This window comes from Micrasema longulum, unplaced genomic scaffold (assembly GCF_059751315.1).
Source record: "Micrasema longulum isolate JH-2025_06_02 unplaced genomic scaffold, ASM5975131v1 h1tg000948l, whole genome shotgun sequence".
NCBI lineage: Eukaryota > Metazoa > Arthropoda > Insecta > Trichoptera > Brachycentridae > Micrasema > Micrasema longulum.
This window is the reverse complement of record NW_028278139.1, coordinates 395,516-419,635: the sequence shown is the minus strand read 5'-3', so window position 1 is coordinate 419,635 and position 24,120 is coordinate 395,516. Positions and strand designations below refer to the sequence as shown.

Sequence of the window (24,120 nt, the reverse complement as noted above, 5' to 3'; positions counted from 1 at the left end):
CATACGCAAATAAAATTTATACATAAATAATCAATTAATAAATGCGTTTGTAGTGTCTAGAGTCGATTATTGTAATGCTTTTTATGCAGGTCTACCAACTATCAATGAACAAAATGACTTAACTTAAAACCCCTTTGTTCTCTAAATCATTTGAATAAATTCTTATCATGTGGTGACAAAGTACATTATTTTTCTTAAATTAAAAAGTAAAAATTAAATGTATATCTTTATATAATCAATTTGTAAAGCACCCTTGAGGTATTATATTACGAAAATGGTTATCCCTTGAAATAATAATAATAATAGGTCCGTGTGCAGAACGTAAACAGAAATGCAGTATAAAGCCTTAATCTTGTTTTTTGTTGTTTTGCTTGTTTGACTTGTTTCCTATTTTCTAACACGGTTATTTACACGGCCGCATAAAAAGGCCCCCAAATGAGGACTTTCATCCCTACGGGATATTGGATATAAAAAATGTAATCGCGGTAAAAATTTAAGCATTAAATCTTACGGCAAAGTTTCTTGAAAATGTAAGAAAAATCATTAAAAAACAACGTCACAAGTTTATGAAAGAACATGACACCTCACACTCGGAGTAATTTCGGAAATACGAAACATTAAAAAATCGTGGCGCTGATAACACAATACTTAAAATTTAAAAAATATAAATATATCTTAGTTCAATAGTCTATCAACAAATAATAATATAAAAAAACACTGAACTAGAAGCAGTTCAGTGGTTTTTTTTATTGACTTGAATGAAGATTGAAATATTTAAGTAAATCTACTAACGCAAATACATAAATTTGGTTTTCCGAAATGGTACCATGAAAAAAAATATATATACCGACATACATTCAGAATGAAAATAAACTTTAAACTTATATTTTTTTTTGATAATTATTCAATTTACATTTTCAAGAAATCAATCAAATTAAGTAAAAAAAATATTAAAATATTATTTTTATGTAATGGCTGTAAAAACCCCAAATAAAATCATAGTAATAACACAGCAAATCATTAATTTGTAAATAATTGTTCAATACGTATGTTATTTATATTTTTTAAATCTTTTTTTCTTCATAAATTTCTTTTTTCCTATTTTATTGTGTTTTTATGGCCTTCTATAAAATAACGTTTTCACTATCTTTTAAAATGTGAATCCAAACTTGACTTTTTTGAGGTATAATGATTATGTATGAAACATAACAATTATCATAAATCGTAAATACCAGATTTCAACTACTGTTATGAAAATGAAGGAAAATGCTTTGTAGCAAAGACCAGAGATGTCGCTATAGAAACATTACAGATGCGAAGGCAATATGAAATTTTCATAATATTTTATATTTATTTATTCATTAAAAATTACACTCGTTTACATATTCATGAACTTATTAAGGCGTTTTCGGATGTGCTCGCGTTCATAATGATTAACAAGAATAAAAAATACATAGTAAAATAAATTAAATTATAGTTACATGTGAGGCAATAGAATACCAATCTAAAAACTAAAGTATAAATAATAGAGAATAAAAAATAAAAAATAACATTACAAGGAAGGTAAGATAAAAAATAATAATTAAGATATAAATTATACTAATTTAGTTACATACATAATCAAACATACAAAATAATTTAATCATTAAAATCGATAGAAAACAGTACAAAAATATAGTTGAAATTAATGATAATTAAGATGTTGTTTATAAAGTAAGAAATTAAAGTAATAAAATTAATTATACGCCAAATGACGATGATTACTAAATTAAATAACACAAAAGTTAATTATTAATGTTATATTGAATTATTATACTAAAATATTATGTTAAATAATTATTTTATAAACGGGTACTTTTTACATACCGTAAGTAAAATGAATTAAATACAATTTTTAGATAATTTTTTTATTGTTATCAAAACTACAGAATTTTAATTTGAAAAAAGAAATCACACTGATGAACTTTAACTAAGACCATAATTCAATAATAAAATCAATAATCCAATCCTGCTCCATATCTGAGAATTTAAAAAAAAGAATTGACGTTTCAAATTACCTAGCAGTGGGGCGGGGCTATTTGGAATTGGAAAATCTTCCCAAAAATCAGAACCGTGCTAGCAGAAAAGCATTTTCAAAGTTTTCGCGATATTAGGAGGGCCACGACAGATCAGCTGAAGATTTGGAACATGTTCAAAATTTATTATTTATTTTATAAATTGATTGCATAAATAAGTATAATAATTTCTATTCTGATTTTGTAAATTTATTATTTGTAGTCATTTAGTTTAAAAATTAAAAACGTCTGTAGATAAATATTATTATCTGCATGTCCTTAAATGATTTTTTTACAAAAACTTCTTGGGAATATTATATAAAATTATTTTTATATTTATAATTCCTCTGTACGTGTGATGTCACCGTACTCCTAAACGGCTTAACTGATTTACGTGCGATTTTCAGAGAAATATAGATCTTTGCGTTGTGCGTGTAAAAATCGTATTCCTACATACAAGTACACCCCTTTGTTGGTGAAACGACCGGAGTTTGACGTTTGCAAAAAGAATGCTATATTTGAAAAATATTTATTTTGTGTTTTGGAATTCAACCATAAACAAGTACCTACTTAAATTAAATAATTGAATATTAACTAATTTTAGTTTTGGAATTTATTCACAAGCAAGTACCTAGGTACCTACTTATCAATAAAAAGTATTTTTCCAAGGCAAACCAACGTTCGGACAGGACAACGTCTGTCGGGTCAGCTAGTGTATAATATGTTTTTAATTTAAATATATAAAAAAAATAAAAAATACCATCTTGGGTATATCAAATTCGGGCTTTTATAGCGCGTATTTTTATTATTATAAAAGCATTCTCTACGCGAGAGCGTTCAGAACAGCAGCCCTGGTATGATTATTTGGAACATACAAATTGATCTCTTTCAATATATTTAGATTATATATAATTCCATAAATTAGCATTTAGAAATGTTACCCAAGAAAAAATTGACGCCGAGATTTAAGGATGTTGTGATCCAGCATCCTAGCTAGAAATAAAAATGGATAATCATTATATTCTTTGAGATATAAAAAGCGCAAAAATCACTTTTGAATCTTCTCTATTTTAAGGATGTGGTTCAACTCAGAAGGGTCCTAATTTTAGAACAGTACTCTAGCATACTGCGGACTAGTGTATCACGCAATATACGACAAATCCAAGCATTTTACTAATGATCAACTCTGAATATGCTAAATACTAAAAAAATTGCATTTCCAATGAAATTAAAAAGTATTTGGGCCATAAATTATTGCATTGTAATATTTAATAGGCTATTGTATCGATTCGGTAATAGCTGATGGGTTAAAAAACTAATTAATTAAAACCTAATATTATATTTGCGCACTTCATCAAAAATAATAATTATGTACATAGCTGTATCAACAGTGAATCATGTGGCAAGAATTAACAACAAAACATTTTGAGAAATAATCTATGTGGCTATTTAGGCATTACTCTTGTGTATAGTAAAATTACGTAGGAACTGATAAATGTAGAAACATGTTTATTTTTTTATCGAGTTCGAGCAAATATTTACGCCCTAAAAATGTAATCTTTATTCATGGACATGTTTTTGTGTGTCCAAATTTTTGTGAATAAATTCTGGATTTTTTCCTGACAGGACTGACATCATTACTATGTATTTTTCAACAATGATGAAGCTTTACTTACTTGGCGTATAATATAACGGCTGTCTTAAAATTCACGCAAGAAGTCATTTTGATTGAGTACATGAATTTTTAATTAAAAATGTTTTTTTATTATTGATTCATAAAGAATACAGAATAGGGTTGCGTATGAATAGATCAGACCATGCACAGCGAAGAGAGTTCATTGAATAGATTATAGAACAACAAGTGGATGCTGATTTTTTAATTAAAATAATTTTATTTTTATTTTTACGGTTCTAGATCCGATTTGTACAGATTAAAATAAAGATTGGTCATTTTAGTGCGTAGATATGTGTTCCATGACGTACGCTTCCCTTTGTTTCATATCGATGTACCTACCTAAAACTTGAAGGTGGGGAGTCGGTAGTATATCTTTATAATCGCTAGAGGTTTGCAGGTTGGTTTTATTTGATGTCTTGACGAAGAGACGGGTACGTCTCGAAACCGGTAGACATAGAAAAGTCGGTAAGTGGTTATATACAAATATTTAATAACATTTAGTAAATATGATATTTATTTATGCTTTATTAAGATAGTTCATAACATCTTAAGAACTTATATAAACTTTTAATAATATTACAATTTTCTTATCAAAATTTCTCGATAACATCTTTTTTCAAATTAATTTTTAATATTTTTTTTTCTATTTCCTTTATTTCTTCAGGTTACTCATTGTACAGCTTCAATCCCTTGTACAATGAGTTTTGAGATTCTGTTTTTCTCCTCATTGGTAATCTTATCTTTTTTTTACCCCTGATTTCATATGTATGGTATTGTTGGTTAAGTTTTATTATTGTTTTTATTTTATTCATCCCCTTAAATATTTTATGTATAAAAATTGCTACATTATATTTGATTTGTTGCTTTACTGTGAGCAAGCCAATTTCTTTGTGCATTATTTCTACATTAGCATAGATATTATTTTTGGGTATACTCCTCATCGCCTTATGTTGAAGAATTTGTATATTTTTATTGCAACAAGTACCGAGGTTTAGTTACAAAGTCACACAGCTCTGCCGAAGACACCGTGAGAGAATGGCAGCTAATCACGTAACAGCCCGATTCTCGTTGCGTGTGGCGTGTGACGTGTGACGAGTGACACCAATATCGATAGTTCAATGCAAAGGTGAACTGAATACCTCGCGTTGGTGGGTCGGGCTCCAGCACCGCTTGTTGGTTGTTGGTTGTTGGTTGTTGGTTGTTGACCCAGCCGACTAATACGGAACGGCTTATCCTAAACGGGGAACTTATCATGGTAATAATTTAAAAAAATATATTTATAGATGACAACCATGAAGTTTCGCATAAATAATTGTCTATGTTTTTATGAATGTATGTATGTGTATGCGCATGGGTGTATGTACGTGTGTGTGTATGTACATGTGTATATATGTGTATATTTATAAATACATGTGTGTATATATGTGTATGTATGTATGTATATGAATCAAAATGTGTATCCGAATAAGTTTATATTTTGTTTGTCCGTGCTCTATATTAATTTGTTAACTATTAAAATATATAAAAATGTAATTGCCTAGCTTGGAACGGGGTATGTACCCTTGTTAGCTGGGCAAAGTGAATATGGAATTGTATTTTGATAAAGAGTGTGAATAAATAAATAAATAAATAAATATATAATAGTCGTCCAAATAGAAGCAATTTAAAAGAGAACGCAACAAGCTTGTAAATTGTAGATACAATAAATTGGCATATTACAACAGAGATGAAGAACATTTTAGAGAAGGTAATATATAAGTCTGGGCATCTACAGGGCTCATGACCGGTCATTGGCTGGTTTAAGTGGCCACTTTACACACTGTGTAACATTTACCATTCTGCGCATATTTGAACATAAGTATTCCTTCAACTCTTTCTGAAAAAACAATTTCAAGGCTTTTAAAAAGTTTGGTAATCATTTCGGCGAATTGATCATGTCCAATCAATTTAATCCCAGTCAGTGAAGAATTCACTTCCCTCTTTTCAACGAGCAAATTTTCCGTGTACGTGGGCACTGCCAAGGAGACTTATATCCGCAGATGCGGTGTGCGGTATGTGGTGGGTAAGCTGTTGATTTTTGTGAAGTTAAAGAGCTGCATCCAGTCCTTGTCTACGAAAATTTGGTCAAAAAACTAAATAAACAAACAAACCATCGCGCCGTTTCCCCGTAGGAATAGTCAGAGACGATAGAACGCCATATCACTCTATCTTTGCATTTAGACCTCGCTTCCTCTACATTAGAAGAATGGTACTTTTTGGAAGTTATGTAAGTAGGATTTTGTTAGTAGTTGACGCAGAGGATCCTCTACAACAGTATAGCAGAAGAAACGATGTTATGATTCGATGTGTATTTATTACAAAAAACAAACAAACAAGCAAAAACAGCTACAGAAAACGCATCATAAAGGTATGCAGGTATAATAAAATATCATTCTGTATTCGCATACCGACTTCGCTTCCTCTACATTCATGCATTTTTTCATGCACGGACGCCGATCATACCGATTTTTGACATGTTTATCTACAAATATTTGTTGAATTTGGTCATGCCGTGTGTTTCTCGGTCTTCCCCGTTTTCTGCATGCATCAACATTCGCATCGTAAATCTTTTAAGCCGTTTTGTCGCTGTCTATTTACTTAACATGTCCAAACCAATATGTCAGTATTTACATGCTGAAAAAAATACAGAATTCGGTTATGTGGTAAAACATATATTTTGTGCACGTAAACAACAAAATAATCAAAACGTACAAAATACCAAGTAACTAGCACGGATGTCAAATTGCTGACAGCTAGGGAAATAGAAAATGACCTCGATTCCCCACTCGGAAAAAGATAAAATAATTGGGACGGCTACTATGAACGCCGTGAAACCCTTACTAAAGTTATCGCTTCGTAACCAATTCAGAATCTCCACGTCCTTTTCTTCTGTCACCTCCAATTGGCGTACGAGACGAGCTCTTTATAACAAACACGCCGAATCCTACTGACTTAAACAAAAAAAACATAGTCCTACCTTCCCATTGATGACTGCCTGGATGATCAGGACTTGCGCGGCCTTGTGGTACTCCAGCACCTCCCCGGGCAGGCTGTGGCCGACCCCGGGGTCAAACCATACCAGCGCGCCCTCCGCCCAATCCATGGCGGCTCTTCTACCGGATGTATGTCACAAATCCATGCCAACTAGAAAAAGAGAAAAACCATTATTAGAAAAAACAAATAAGTTGAACATCATCAAATTCAATTTTTTTATTTACAAAGTAACATAACAAATAACAAAGGATTTAAGATGTTAAATTGGAACTTTATATCAAACCAAGAACCCTTGAGCAATGGTTCGACATTATTAAGGTGTAATACTCTCTAATAGCAAGAGTATTTGCCTCTTAAGCATAGTTTCACTAATGTGAAAGATGTCGATCTCCTAAGTGATAATGTTTAGCTGCTTGACTGCTCTTCCAATCGGCATGACCAGAGGCAGATTGGTTCTGGAAACCGGGAGGTAAAACAGTATGTGCTGACGCTGTCGGAGATAGCCATCAGGAACATAAAAATTGATACTCTCTAAAATGGCCGAGTTATCGATGAAACCCCTTAACAGTCTGAAAAAATGCGTCAGTGCAGACCCATCCCTTCTAAGTTGCAAACTATTGGTCCCAAGCATACCCAAGAGGAACCCAGTGAGATAGAGCCACGGATAACTACCATACTCCCTCATGTAGAGATACCTCAGAATTTTTTTCTGAACCCTCTCCAACATGAGGCAGTATCTCGCTTCGTGCGGACTCCATATCACCGATGCAATATCAAGCCTCGAGCGAACCAAAGAGTTGTACAAAATTCTGAGTGTACGGGGATTCTCAAAAACCCTTCTAGTTCGGAGAATAAAACCCAACATCTCTAGTGCAAGGTCACATGTTCTCTCGATGTGAGCATGAAAAGTCAATCTGCTTTCATAGATTACCCCAAGATCGTTAATTGTTGAAACACGGATGAGTTGGTGGCCACCCATTGCGTATCAGTGCGCAATGCTCTAGTGAAAGATAAAATTACTCATTTTGAAATATCTTTTGAAAGGACCTACAATATCATTTTTTCTGGATAATCCATTCGGTATAATAGAGTGCCCTGTGCACAATTAGGTGCGGATAAGGGTTTGAGGATGGTATAAAAGGTGTTGTCTAATATGGAGAAAAAAATAATTTCAGTCAAGTTAACCTCGCCCTCTTACCTAAATATGTAGGTATGTGTTTTAGCCTATGACTGAATGTAAGATTGTAGTAAATGGAGATAGTTTGAAACAGGTCGAAGAATTTGTATATCTGGGTAGTATGTTTACTAGAGATGGAAATATGGACAAGGATATTGAAAGGAGGGTTAGTGCCGGTAACAGAGTTAATTGTGCCTTAAAGTCTGTCGTAGCAAATAAGTGTCTATCGCAAGAGGCTAAATTAGCAGTTCATAATGGAGTTCTGGTACCAACCCTAATCTATGGAAGCGAAGCATGGAGTTGGAAAAAAAGGGACGAAAGTAGACTGAATGCTGTTGAAATGCGATCCCTCAGGCGAATGTGCGGAAAAACAATGTATGATAGGTGCCCTAATGTCGAAATTAGAGCAGAATGCAAGGCTGAGTTAAGCATTATCGACAAAATTAAGAAAGGTCTTTTGCGATGGTTCGGTCATGTGGAGCGAATGAATGATGAAAGAACGGCTAAAAAGATTTATGATGCGAATGTGTCTGGTTGTAGAAGTCGAGGAAGGCCGAGAAAGACATGGCATGATCAAGTACAACAAATTCTTGAAAGTGGTCATGTGAAAAGTCGGAATAATCGACGTGCGTGCATTAGAAGATGTATGAATGTGAAGGAAGCAAAGGAAGTGTGCCAGGACAGAGTGATGTGGCGTTCTATCCTCTCTGCCTACCCCTCTGGGGAAATGGCGTGATGGTTAGTTAGTTAGTGTTTTAGCTCTTTCGCTTCACAAAAGTCAGATTAAAGAATTGAACAAAAAAATAGCACACAAATGCTCGGCAGTCACGTTTTTATCAAAAACGAGAATAACATTATTTGCGGTTGTTATCAATCGTATATTAGAAACGCCAATGAGATGCCTAACCAAACCATCAATCAAAGCTTATTATTAATAATTATTACAAAAACAGACAGAGCCCACATAATGCCCATTTTGTAGAACAGCTATGCAAACATTTACGTGAAAAAATAATGCCAACAAACCAGCAGTGACCAAACTAACCTTTGTAGGATAAGACAGATTGAACAAAATGCTTGTATTTTTGGGTACAATTTCGAGAATAGAATATTCGTTGATGAATTACGATGTGATAATGTCTGCAGAAAACGAGTACTTACGACCGAGAAAAATATGGTTTATAGAAGAAACACTAATCCGAGACAATAAGGATTGTCTCCATTTTCAAAAACAAACAAACCATCTCGTCGATTTTCCGTATGGATAGGCAGAGAGCATAGAACACCATATCACTCATTTTAAAATTGTAATAATTCTCTTTTTTTTAAAGTAATCATTCATTTAATTTTGAAGATGGAATAGAAATGTTACAAGTTAATAATAAGACTCATCAATTAAATAACTTGGGAATCCTCGAAATCAATAAAGCCGTCGAAAAAAAATTAAGTATTATAAATAATCAATTAAATTTAATAATCTTGGTGTTTTTTGTTGATATTTCTTGATAAAACTCCATAGTTAATGATTATGATAAAATTATAAATACACTAATCAATGAAACTTCATGGTTTTATTTTACTTTTTATTATTTTAAATAACGAGCGCTTTCGCCTAAGTAGGAATGTTCAAGACTGGTGAATTGTTTACAACGTTTACAGCTTTTATACTTTTCTGAACATATTTTGGAGATAAGATCAAATAAGTATTTTAACAGGAGACAGAAATGATAAATAATTACCACTAGTTTGCAAAACAGTTCATTTTAGGGAATTTTTTGGACCGAAATTGGGATTAAGCTTTTTTTATTTAAAAGGTGGGAAAAGAACACATGGCGAAATACAACTGAGCGGGAAATACACATTTTAACAGATAAAGTTGGCAAATTACAACAGGGATATAGAACACCTTAAATAAGGGAATATAAAAGTCTAGGCATTTACAGGGCTTATGACCTGTCATTGGCTGGTTTAAGTTCCCACTTTACACACTCTGTAACATTCACCATTTTACCTATGTTTGAACATCCATATTTCTTCAATTCTTCCATTTGTTGATTTGAGTGAAGTTAAAGAGCTGAAACCTTTATTGTTGTGAAGAGATTCGTCTGACTGAATTATTTCACATACTAGGCAACGCCTGAAAACAATTTTTCCACAATATTTTGATTTTTTGACAGAGAAGTTTACATACCCGTAGATGAATGACGAAATATTTTAAGATCCATACTTAGATAATGCATTTGTCAATTGAATGAAGTTATTCATTTTGATAGTTAATTTTATGTTAATTATATTATTTTAGAAGTGAATAATTAAATCAAACGAAGCGCTGTTATATATAAAATTAATGATTTAAGTAAAGGAGAGTTCGATAATTCCAATTCTGGTTAACCATTACTGCATTAAGTTTAATTATATTAATTTCTAATGAATATAATTTATCCATTTTTTTCCCTTTGTTTTAAAAATGTAGTAATTTAATATTAAATAGGTGCGAAGGTTTTCACGGTCACTGTTATCAATATTATGTATCTTTTTTGGGTGATACCGTGTATGTTGGATTTGATCCGACGTTTCGGCTACCATTGCAGGAGCCATCTTCAGGGAAAACTGTGTGTTTTATAGAGAAATGTATGTGTTTAAGTACTAGTAATTTGTACCGTGTCACAGTCAGCAGTAGGCACATTTCTTGTTTTGTAGGAAAGAATAATTATGTTTATGTACTAGTAATTTGTACTGTGTCGCAGCCGGCAGTAGGCACATTTCTATTCGTTTTTGTCATATGTAGTGCTGGGAACCATGTTGAATTTAATTTAAGCCCGTCGTCTTTGTTTATATTATTTGGATGTCTGTGTATTTCAATTGCCTCTTTTATTATTCGTGCACTATAATTACTAGTTTTATATAGAATTTTTGGTTCAAAGGCGAAAAAATGTCCTGTGTCTATAAAGTGTTCCGCTATTGCGGATTTGTCTGGATGTCCAAGTTTACACGCTCTTTTGTGTTCGTCAATTCTCATCTTTGCTGTGCGCCCTGTTTGTCCAATATACACTTTTTCACATCCTTGGCAACTTAGTTTGTACACGGCTTCAGTTTCCAGAGGATTTTTATCTTTTGGTTTTACTAAATGGTCTTTTATTTTTCCCACAGTCCCAAACGTTGTTGCAATATTTTGTTTCTTCAGCACTTTGGCTATCCTGTTAGTTACATTCTGTACATATGGTAGGTATGCAGTCCCTCTGGTAATATCTTCTTCCTTGTTCTTCTTTGTCCCTTGCGATTCAATAATGTTGTCAATTTGTTTCTTCTTATATCCATTATGCTCCAATGCATGTGAAATTTTGTTGAACTCTTCGCCCTTTTCGGAATCTTCGCATATTCGAGTCGCTCTTGTTAGAAGTGTATTTATTAATCCTCGTTTTTGGGCTGGATGATGATGTGAATCAGCGTGTAAGTATCGATTCGTATGTGTTGGTTTTCTATTTACCGTATGCCCAAGACTGCCGTTTGGTTTTCTTTTTACTTCTACATCCAAGAATGGAAGAGAGTCGTTCGTTTGTAATTCCATTGTAAACTTTATCAGAGGATGTAATGCATTTAAATGATCTAGAAAGGTATTTAATTCATTCATCCCATGTGGCCAGACTGCAAAGATATCGTCTACGTATCTCAGCCACACTTTCGGTATAAGAGTTGTTGTATCCAATGCTGTATCTTCAAATTTTTCCATGAAGAAATTTGCTATCACTGGCGAAAGTGGAGAACCCATGGCCACTCCTTCTATTTGTTCATAAATTTCACCTTGAAATGAAAAATAGCCACTTTTAAGGCAATGTTCAAACATATCGCACATGTCTTTTTCATAAATTTCACTCAGAAGAGCCATCGAGTCTCCCATTGGTACATTAGTAAACAGCGATACTACGTCAAAGCTTACTAAAATGTCCTTTTCTGTCACAGATATGTTGTTAAGAAGGCTTACAAAATGAGCCGAATCTTTTACAAACGAGTTGGTCTTTCCAGTATGTGATTGCAACTGTTTCGATAAATACTGCGCCAGTTTGTAAGTTGGAGCTCCTATATTGCTAACTATAGGTCTAAGGGGCATATCCTTTTTGTGTATCTTGGGAAGGCCATATATCGAGGGTGTCCTTGAGGCTTTCACAAATAGTGTCTGTTGCACTTCTTTGGGTATTTTTGATGTTTTCACTAATTCTCTCGTTTTTCTATCAAATTTATCGGTTGGGTTCCTTTTTAGTTTCCTGTATGTAGATGTTTCTACTAGTACGCGCATTTTCTGTATATAATCCGTTTTGTTTAATATTACAGTTGTATTGCCCTTATCTGCTGGTAATATAACAATGTCTGAATTTCTTCGTAATTCTTTTAGGGCTTGTCGTTGAGATGTTGACAAGTTCGATATTGGAGGCTTCGCTCGTCGTAGAATGATACTCGTATCTTGGCGGATTTCTTCCGCTACAACCGTAGGTAATTTGCGTAGAGATGCTTCAACTCCACAGATGATATCCACAACTGGGATAAATTTAGGGGTTATGGCATAATTGAACCCTTTTGCCAATACTTCTATTTCACTTGAGCTTAATTTGTGATTAGATAAGTTCTTAACCACCGTATTTGGATCCAAACATTTGTTGATTTTGGTCTGCGTCTTTCGAATCTTTTCAAATTTTCGTTTTTGTTTATTTTCATGGATAAACTTCACTTTTTCCGATTGACGATAAGTAATCGAATCAATTTTTGTCAAGTCATTGGGTGCTAATATTGCACTTAAGTATAAATGAAGTTTGTAGAGAATTTCAGATACACCGTTGAGTAGCTTGCGTGTATCGTTAATCCTCTCTCTTATTAAGGCTTGTTCTGCTCTCTGAAATATTCTCTCAGCTTTAGGTGATTGAATATGTCGTTTAATTGTAATGAATTGTGGTGTGACTACCTGAGCACGGCAGCGCAACAAAAAAGATAGAGTATTTAATAGCTTGTCTCTTTTCTGTCTGTTGCTGTCCAGCAGGCGTGTAGAATTGTAAATTTCCTCCCCATAGAGGTTAGTTAAATAGGTGCGAAGGTTTTCACGGTCACTGTTATCAATATTATGTATCTTTTTTGGGTGATACCGTGTATGTTGGATTTGATCCGACGTTTCGGCTACCATTGCAGGAGCCATCTTCAGGGAAAACTGTGTGTTTTATAGAGAAATGTATGTGTTTAAGTACTAGTAATTTGTACCGTGTCACAGTCAGCAGTAGGCACATTTCTTGTTTTGTAGGAAAGAATAATTATGTTTATGTACTAGTAATTTGTACTGTGTCGCAGCCGGCAGTAGGCAAAAATTTATTCATGGAAAAATTTGAAGATACAGCATTGGATACAGCAACTCTTATACCGAAAGTGTGGCTGAGATACGTAGACGATATCTTTGCAGTCTGGCCACATGGGATGAATGAATTAAATACCTTTCTAGATCATTTAAATGCATTACATCCTCTGATAAAGTTTACAATGGAATTACAAACGAACGACTCTCTTCCATTCTTGGATGTAGAAGTAAAAAGAAAACCAAACGGCAGTCTTGGGCATACGGTATATAGAAAACCAACACATACGAATCGATACTTACACGCTGATTCACATCATCATCCAGCCCAAAAACGAGGATTAATAAATACACTTCTAACAAGAGCGACTCGAATATGCGAAGATTCCGAAAAGGGCGAAGAGTTCAACAAAATTTCACATGCATTGGAGCATAATGGATATAAGAAGAAACAAATTGACAACATTATTAAATCGCAAGGGACAAAGAAGAACAAGGAAGAAGATATTACCAGAGGGACTGCATACCTACCATATGTACAGAATGTAACTGACAGGATAGCCAAAGTGCTGAAGAAACAAAATATTGCAACAACGTTTGGGACTGTGGGAAAAATAAAAGACCATTTAGTAAAACCAAAAGATAAAAATCCTCTGGAAACTGAAGCCGTGTACAAACTAAGTTGCCAAGGATGTGAAAAAGTGTATATTGGACAAACAGGGCGCACAGCAAAGATGAGAATTGACGAACACAAAAGAGCGTGTAAACTTGGACATCCAGACAAATCCGCAATAGCGGAACACTTTATAGACACAGGACATTTTTTCGCCTTTGAACCAAAAATTCTACATAAAACTAGTAATTATAGTGCACGAATAATAAAAGAGGCAATTGAAATACACAGACATCCAAATAATATAAACAAAGACGACGGGCTTAAATTAAATTCAACATGGTTCCCAGCACTACATATGACAAAAACGAATAGAAATGTGCCTACTGCCGGCTGCGACACAGTACAAATTACTAGTACATAAACATAATTATTCTTTCCTACAAAACAAGAAATGTGCCTACTGCTGACTGTGACACGGTACAAATTACTAGTACTTAAACACATACATTTCTCTATAAAACACACAGTTTTCCCTGAAGATGGCTCCTGCAATGGTAGCCGAAACGTCGGATCAAATCCAACATACACGGGATCACCCAAAAAAGATACATAATATTAATTTAATATTGTTTTCGCTGTCAAAAACTAGTTGTAAATATTTATGTTTTCTGTCCCCTGTTAAAATACTTTTTTGATCTTATCTCCAAAATCTGTTAAGAATAGTATGAAAGCTGTAAACGTTGTAAACAATTCAATAGTCTTGAAGGTGCCTACTTAGGCGAAAGCGCTCGTTGGTCAAAATAATAAAAAATAAAATTTAACTATGAAGTTTCATTGATAAGTATATTTATAATTTTATCATAATCATTAATTAAATGGAAGTCAAAGTCTTATTTTTATCATTTTCCCTGTAAAGTCTTACTCTACCTTAAACACAATTACCCCCTCCTCTATCCTCATCGACACCCACTGTTCACTGTTTCTTTTAAGTATGTATATTTAGTCATTATAAAACCCTGAAGAGGGCAACGTGAGTTGCCGAAACTAGTCGGTTGTGATAATAAATAAGTGGTTCATAAAACAAAGTAATTTTATTTATTCCTTTAAAATATAACAACGAGAGTAATCATTGATTGTCAACTTAAATGAACAAATCATCTTGAAGTAATTGTTAATAAACTAAGATATTTAACCTATGTGTTAAAAAGACTAAGTATTTACGCCCAGCTAAATACGATTAAAATGGTTTATTATGCACTTGTACATACATCACAGACGCGGAATAATTGGATGGGGGGGAACTTACAACAATCATATTAAACCATTAGTCCAAGAAGTTCCAAGAAGCTATACTTTTAGATCTAAGACAAATATATTGTTTTCAATGTTTGAAATATATATTTATTAAAATCTTAAAAAAGGGCACACATATCATACATATTGTTATGTGTGTTCTAATAATAACATTGCAAATATATTTAATTTATAAATTGTTTATCACATATGTCTTGACCATTATTTTAAATTTTGATATGTTTTTTTCTTCATAAATATTTTTTTCCATTTCGTAATACTTTTTAATTGCTTTAAATAAAATTGAATTTTGTGACTTTGCCTTTTTCCTAAATGGAAGTCTAATTTTGTTCTTTTCTCTAGTATTGTGATCGTGTTCATGCTGGTTTCGATCAATTTTTTTACAAAATTCTGTTTTTTTATTAGAGTTTATAATTTTATGAACAAATATCATTGTATTGTAAAATATTATTTGTTTATATGTTAATAATTTCATTTCATTTACCATCGACTTTACCCTCGTATATCTGTTTTTTTTCAAAATGATTCTAAAGGCTTTATTTTGTAATACAGTTAGTTTATCTATGTTTTCTTTGTTTGATAAAAATAAAATGCTACTACAGTAGTTAACGTGTGGTTCAATAATTGCTTTGTAAATAGTTTTGCAGGAGTCCTTATCAATAAATCTTCTGATCCTTCCCAAAATTGATATTTTTTTTGCAATCTTATTTATTACCATCTTAGCGTTTTGGTGAAATGTAAGTTTTGAATCCAACATTACACCTAAATATTTAATATATATTTAAGAACCAAAATTTGTTTACAAGTAATTCAAACAGATTAAGTCAAAAGAAAGAAGTGCCAAATTGTAAAACGAGGCTCGCACAGAGACATGCATATTTTATAGGTTCAAAATTTTTAATTATTTTTCATGATTCAAAACTTTCAAAATTTTCCTTCTTTTAAAAAACATGCACTATCCTGGATTCAAACTAAAGATATGAACTCTTTTTTTCTATGATTTATTTTGTTGCCCTTTAATAATAAGGAATATTTTTGTGTTTTTAAAAAATATTTTTTATTTCCTTTTTTAATTACTATAAAAAAAAATACCATATTATCTTTTACAGAATATTTTATTTTTTCTTTCTCGTGTTATACAAAAATATTATAACTGTCCATTGTTTATTATAGGAGCAAGAATTCATTTACATTTTCTTGTATACCCACGAACAGGCCATGCCTATGTGGGATTTTTTTGTTGACTATTTTTCTATTAATATGTATTTCGTTGATTTGTAATTATGCTTTATTTTTTTAATACTCTGTTTTATTATTATGTTTATTGTAAGAAAACAAAAAAAAAAAAAAATCAATAATAATAAATAAATAAAAAAAAAAAAATTAGTGCTACAAACATCCAAAATATTCTCTTTTGTCATAAATAAATGTGTTTTTGGACTTTTTTTAGGTTTACCATGATGAATGTTTCGCGGTCTCGTAGTGAAACACGTGTATAAATAAGTAAGTATTTATGCGGTTAATATTTGATTATTTTCTACAATCGGTTACGCGCATCGCCATTTATTGTCCACAAAATGGCAGGATGACATGACATATCGGCACACAAACAGGGCGATGTTTGCCAATGTATAATTGAAATCACGTTCACGTTTACCAAAGCACCTATAAACCCAGATATTTCGGATGCCCGAATGCCAATCTTCCTCCAAATTACGCCGAGCCGAACCTAGAACCGCAAATCAAATCTGTGGTGGTAGAAATTGGACCATAGAGTGAATAAATGAATTTAAAAAGCAGACATTTTGATTTGTTTCTAAAGGTTTTTATGAAGCAATGGCTGTTGAATAAAACTGAACAATTATCTTCTTAATTAATACATTACAACAGAGATGCTCAGAGATGAGCCTTTTGTAATGTATTTATTTCGGATAGTTGTACAAAAAAGCGTAAATTTGTTTAACCCATGGAACTTATAAACAATATACGTATAAAAATAATTTCTTTATAATAACGACTTTGAACGGCGTCACTAGTTCTCCGAAATCAACATGACATTTTTTTCTGATACATTTCTGGTTACCGGGAAACCAACGCACCAATCAAGACAATTCGCCATAGAGAACTTGAGACGTCACAGGCGGAGTAATTTCAAAATCACAACACTTAAAAAATCATACTGCTGATAATACAACAAAAATATTTTAAAAAATTAAAATTAAAATTGGGTCAGTTTGATAGTCTATTTACCATTTATATACATAGAATTTAATACATAGACACGCCCTATAGAGTAAAATATTCAAAAAAAGGAGTGACACGAAAACGTACACATAGATATTAAGTACTGTTTAGTATACCAGGGCTGCATTAAACGAGAAAAAATGAAAGTTCCTCTTTTTTGGTACATAAAAAATATTGTATTTTAACATTTACAATCAACATTTGTTTTTGGTGGATCCCAATCTAGTTCTTTCCTTACATTCCTAATAATTTCGACCCATTTGTTTCTTTTACTCGATTTTTAGGAACAAAAAGATAATATTAACTCACGTCTATTATATTTTGAAAACGTATTCCTATCTGTGCATCACTGTAACTAAATAAAACCCCGTAATTTCACTGATAGGCATAGTTGGACGTTTACAAAAAATACGTACAGCACAAGCACTATTATATTTGAACGAAATATTCCCAATCAGCAAAAGAGCTGGTATGAGAGAATATAATATATTATGACACAATAGTTTTGATAAAAAGTCGATTAAATAACATAACATATCACTCGTAACACGGGCTGTAAGATCAGTTTTATTCAGGTTTTTTATGTACGTAAATGTTGAGTATATTTTTAAAGTTATTAGAAATAAAAATAATATTTATATTTTTAATTGAATCGGCATTCATTTAGTAACACTTCAATACAAATTATTATGAAAATAAAACTTTGTTTTTAGTGTTACACAATTTTTATTATTTTACAAGAACACTACTACATTTTCGGGAGAGCACTCCTTCCATCGACGGGTGATATAAAACTAATATAGTAAACACATAATATTGTTCACAATGTCATAGAATTTAAACAAAAAATAAAGAAAATTAATCAGTGAAACTTAGAGCAGGGGGGTTTTATTCCACTTATCTAAGGTGTTAGCCAATGAATGGATAGTTATCTAAGGTACAGATATGAAAACATGATCAATGAATGACAGGACATTAAGAAGAATTTATTTCTTAAATGATAAATAATAATTAAGTCTAAGATTTAATGTGTGGGAAGATATCGCTCGGCCAAGGGAGTGTTAACAGACGCGGGTCTAAGAGGGTGAGTGGGGTCGCAAAGGGAACATAGTCAATAAAGGCGAGGGGTGATTAAATGTGTGATTATTGATTAGGTTGTTTTCAGATTTTAAATTTTTGTGAATTTATATTATTTCTAGATTATTCATATTACTGCCTTTGTTATTTACTTGGTGCAGGAGTTTTGGGGTGTGATTATGAAATGAGTGGTTATTATCTAGTATATGATTCGCGAATTCCGAGAAATTATTATTTGTCAGGCAATGGCGGTGTTCGTTTAGCCTAGTTTTAAGATTTCGCGCTGTTTGTCCAAGTGTTCTTGTAAAAGAATAAAAATTGTCTAACACTAATAACAAAGTTTTATTTTCATAATAATTTATAATATTTATATTTGAGTAAAAATTTATATATGCTATGTTTATTACTCATGAACAAATATTTACGAATGAAAGTTACACAATCTTTTTTACAATTTTTTTCGTGACACAAGTAGGCATTTTTGTTTCGATTCTAAACGTCACGCCTAACTGGCGGTCGAAGAACGGCCAAATACGCGTCGGGCATGACTGAGCGTTTGAGCATGGGTTACATGTCATCATTTTTGAGGGCTCAGGCAAGTCTATGTATTGATATGTCAATGTTTTTAACAATTAAAAAATATTTTAAGAATCTACTGAATTCTCAAATTATTTTAATACTAACGAAATGTTGCAAATTATTGTAGAAGGTTGAATTCTGAAACAACAGAATTAGTTTCCATTAAAATGTCATGAATATTTAGTCCCATTAGACTCACGACGCGACGCGACGTACACATTTCTACTGCCCGTTGTAATTGGTTTTGTTCTGATTTAAGTGGGTCAAGGAATCGCAATTGGTCAGCAGTTCCGGAAAATATTGGTCACTAATTAAATATATTAGCTATAAAGCAGCCAGCCATAGAAAAGTGAAACTGAGATAATAATACCTTTGTAAAAAGAGTGAAAAATCAAATCTACACGACAGTTCGAATATTTTCGACTTTGAAAAATGATAAACAATGAAAACATGAGTTTGTTTTATACAACAAACAATAATTTTATGATGTATTTTACCAATTTGAATGATTTTTAAAGTACCGTTGTATTTTTCTAGTGCTGTGGATGTTTTCTGCGAATTGAGAAATGTCGCTTTTGTGATCGACGCTTTTTTCAGAAGGTGATTATTACAGTTTTTTTGTATGAAAGCAGCTAGTAGCTCAATCATAAAAAACTATCGACGTGCTTAAAAACATGTTAATCATTTGAGCGATCGCAATGAACAATAATGAACATGCTTACGCTATCGCAGTCATAAGTCTACGCGTGTGTAATTTCAAAGTCAACGCTCGTGTCGCGTTTTTGTTTTCCTCGTAAATAAATACAGTTTACTGACGATAAATCGGTGTTTAATATAAAAAATAATACGATATATTGGATTTGCAAAATAGTAAGGAGTGTCTTATACAAAAAAGTGAAAATTACAATTACTATGGCGACTGCTTTTCTTGACACTTGGCTTGCAACCATCGGCTAAATGCAATAAATAGCATGACAAATAATAAATAAATAAATAAAGCTTTTTTGGAATATTTTCCATATTTACACCGGTGAAATTTAAAAATGTGATTGCGCAGCAGAATCGCAAAACGTAAATATTTTGACATTTAATATTGGGTTTTCACGGATGTTGCATTGTGATCGCGAATACGATAAACAACCATGGTGAGAAATTGTTATCACGTCGCTTATTAGCACGTCGATAGTTATTTGTGATGGTGCTACTGGCTGTTTTTAGCAGAACATAGAATTGACCTTACGGCACCCGATAACACCAATATTTAATTTTTTTAAATTGTGCATAACTATGTTAAATTATTATTCAAATATGTATGCCTACTGATTGGACGAAAACACGAAAGAAATTTGGAAGCGAACGTGTAAATTACTGGACAAACAAGAAAAACAAATACATACTAACAAAGGCACACACGTGTATAGAACACTATACCACTAATCTCGAGTTACGATACTAAAGGGCAGTTTACATGTGGACAATACAATAGATACGACAATGTTGTCTTGTCTCAGCTCCGTGAACAGCCTCGACCGCGCAGGACAGAACGCTGAGATAATTCGAAAATTCGGCCGCAGTCACACGTGAGCGCAGCGGAAAATAATACGCGACGGCGTTTTTTACGAGCGAGTCTATGAAAAATATTATTAATTTTATGTCAAGATGTATTGGAATAGAAGGGCCAACTAATAGAAAAAAATAAAAATAAAATTTTTGAGAGCGACACGTTCGTATCAAGCGAATCGCTATTGTCACAAGGTCCTGTCCGCACATACGAGGATAGTGTGTCCACTGACGGCCGCGCGAAGGTGAGGGTAATTACTGTTCCGCGGAGATAGCCTGCCCATCTATGTCGGGGGCAATGTCTCGGGACAATGTTTTGTCCTAAAAATTGCTTTTTAATCGTGGACAGTGATCGAGTCCTGGGCCCTGGGACAAAACAATATTGCATTGCCTATGTGTAAACTGCCTTCGAGAGGAGACTCGTAGACAAAGTTTTAAAAAAAGACTTCGAGACTTTGATACTATTCGTATAAAAAAAATAGTTTACTTAGTAAATAAATCACTTCACAGCAAACTTTTAATGAAAATTTTATTAAAATGAATTCAAAACCAATATAAATCACCATAGCTTAACGAATAATATAACAGAAAAGTCTTCTTAAATCAACAACTAGTTAAGAGTGAAGTCAGCGAGCAACCAGCAGCCATCCTACTTCAGATAGAGCTGAGAGAAAATATGTGCAGCTTTAGCGTACATGTTACACAGTGTGTAAAGTGGCCACTTAAACCAGCCAATGAGAGGTCATCAGCACTGTGGATGTCTCGACTTCTATATTCCCTTCAATCAATTATTATACGGTATGTTTTCCAATTTATATTTTTGTTTAATATCTTTATTACTAATGTTATATTTTATTATGTGTGTTTATGCTTCAATTTTTATTATTATCGGTGTGTTATAATAATTGTGTCTCATTTCTTTACTATTAATGGCATATTTTCTAATTTATTTTTATGATTTAATTTTTATTATTATTACCTGCATGTTTTTAAATTTATATTTATATTTATTTTTCTAATGGTATTATTATTCTTTGAATTTATTAAGCATCATTTTATAAAATAAAATAAAAACACATAAAAAATAATGTCCTTCCTAAACACAAGAATTTCCTAGCTAGTCGCGACCTGAAACAAGGAAACTATGTGCACATAAATAAAAAAAAAAAAAAAAAATAATGGTTTAGGAAATATATCAAAATGGTTAAAAGTAAATAAAATAAAATTAAATATATCAAAAACAAAACATATGAATATTGGGAAAAAAATAATACCCCAGGTTTACAATATCAATATTGATAATTTGAATATAAATTATGTGGACGAAATAAAGTATCTCGGGGTCTTCTTCGATAGATATTTAAATTTCAAAAAACATACACAATATGTAACAAAAAAAAAATCAAAATAATGTTCATTTATGTTAAGATTACGAAATTTAATAGATTTAAAAAGTTTTATTCTTATATATAAAACAATAATATGCCACACATAAATTACTGTTCTTCTATTCTTTTTTTCGGTAATGAAGGTGAAATTAAAAATATACAAATTCTTCAAAATAAGGCAATGAGGATTATACTCAAAAGAAATATATATTCTAATGTAGAAAGAATGCACAAAGAAATTGGCTTGCTCACAGTAAAGCAGCAAATTAAATATAATGTAGCGATTTTCATGCATGAAATATTTAAATGAATGAATAAAATAAAAACAATAATAAAATTTAACCAACAATGTCATACATATGAAACAAGGGGTAAAAAAAAGATAAGATTACCAATGAGGAGAAAAACAGAATCTCAAAACTCATTGTGCAAGAGATTGAAGCTGTACAATGAGTTACCTGAAGAAATAAAAGAAAACGAAAAAACTTATTGAGTCATATTCAAATTAATTTGAAAACAATATGTTATTGAGAAATTTTGATATTTTTTGAAAAATATTACTAAACGTTTATATTAGATCTTAAGATGTTATGAACTGACGTAATAAAGCATAAATAATAAATAAAGTGTTAATATTAACAGCTCCCTAGGGGGTTGAATCCAGTCCTTGTGTACAGGAATTTTTACTTACTCAAAACATTGTTAGCTAATTACTTTATTGCTCCTATTTCTTATATTTCTTACTATAGTATTGAGTGAGTTTCTAGAAAACATATCTCAATTATCATTTCAATTATGTTTTTATATATATATTTTTTTCTGTTGATTTCAATGATACTCTTATTTTGTTTTTTTTTTTAATACTACTATATTTTGCTATTGTTTTGTTGATTTTAATAATACCATTATTTTGTATATTTGATTATGCGTGATTCTTTATTTGTATAATTCATATTTAAAAAAATATTTCTGATTATCTTTTTTGCATTGTATTCATTGAAATGTAATTATTTATTACATTTGTCTTTTTTTCTAGATTGTTATTCTATGTCATTATAATTTGATCTAATTAATTTTACTATGTATTTTTATTGTTATTTATTGTGGCTTGACACGGGCATAGCCTAAAAAGAACTTATAAGTTCATTAATATGTTTTAAACTAGTGTAATTTTGAATGAATAAATAAATTTAAAAAACTAAATAAACTAAAAAAACGAATAAACTTTCTGTGGAAATTACGAAAGTATTGTTAAAGCTTTGACACTTTTTAGATGTGTTAACACGGCTAGGAAGCAGAGTAAATCAACAACCATTTAAAATTGAAGTTATTTGAGTCGATTAAAATGCGAATCTAACCTGCAATTGACCAGACTGGGTACATTTTATTTGTACAAAAAAAACATCCAAGTTATCATTCCGACAGGCGATTTAAATTTCATTTCCTCGTAACATAACTATTTCATAACTCGTTCTAGATTTGCGGCAGCCTATTCGTTCAAGAGGCACTTGTGTACTACTAGCAATCTGAAGATAAAATCAGATCACAGCAAAATATACAGACGCGATCTGCGGGAAGGATAAATTACATCGGTCTGACCAATCACTCAAAGCAACCCGGCATTGAAAGACGTAAACCGATACAACACAAACCCGCCGACTGCGGTACGGTACAAATTCATCAAATTACTACAATACACTAAAATTACATTAGCCTATAGTCCTTAAAATAAAGTTTGATTAGAATGACAGTTGTCAGCAAAAGTGACGACATAACTTTGTAGTAACGTCTAAGGAGTGATTTATATTGACACACGAAAAATCATTCGTATCTGGCATGTTAATTTATTTTTTCAATACAATGCTTGACATATAAATCAACATAATTATAAAAAAACATCTTTAAAACTAAAAAAAACTAAAATAAATCTAATTATTAACGACGTTCTTACAAGGTTACGTCATTTTGCAAAAATGTTAGAGATGGAATAAATTGATCAATGTAAATCGATGTAATAAAAATTAATTCATTTGTTGTTGTTCATGAAAAAAGTACTTCATGTCTTATTTTT

The 24,120-nt window shown here is 31.9% G+C and overlaps 1 protein-coding gene across 1 annotated transcript in view; it reads right to left on the bottom strand.

Annotated features, from left to right (window-relative positions):
- LOC148277972 (uncharacterized) overlaps positions 1–24,120 on the bottom strand; it is a 180,087-nt gene that overhangs the window by 89,694 nt on the left and 66,273 nt on the right. Inside the window, 1 exon segment of the mRNA XM_088232085.1 lies at positions 6,746–6,912. Within this exon segment, the coding sequence (XP_088088211.1) occupies positions 6,746–6,871 (126 nt within the window). The 5' untranslated portion in view covers positions 6,872–6,912.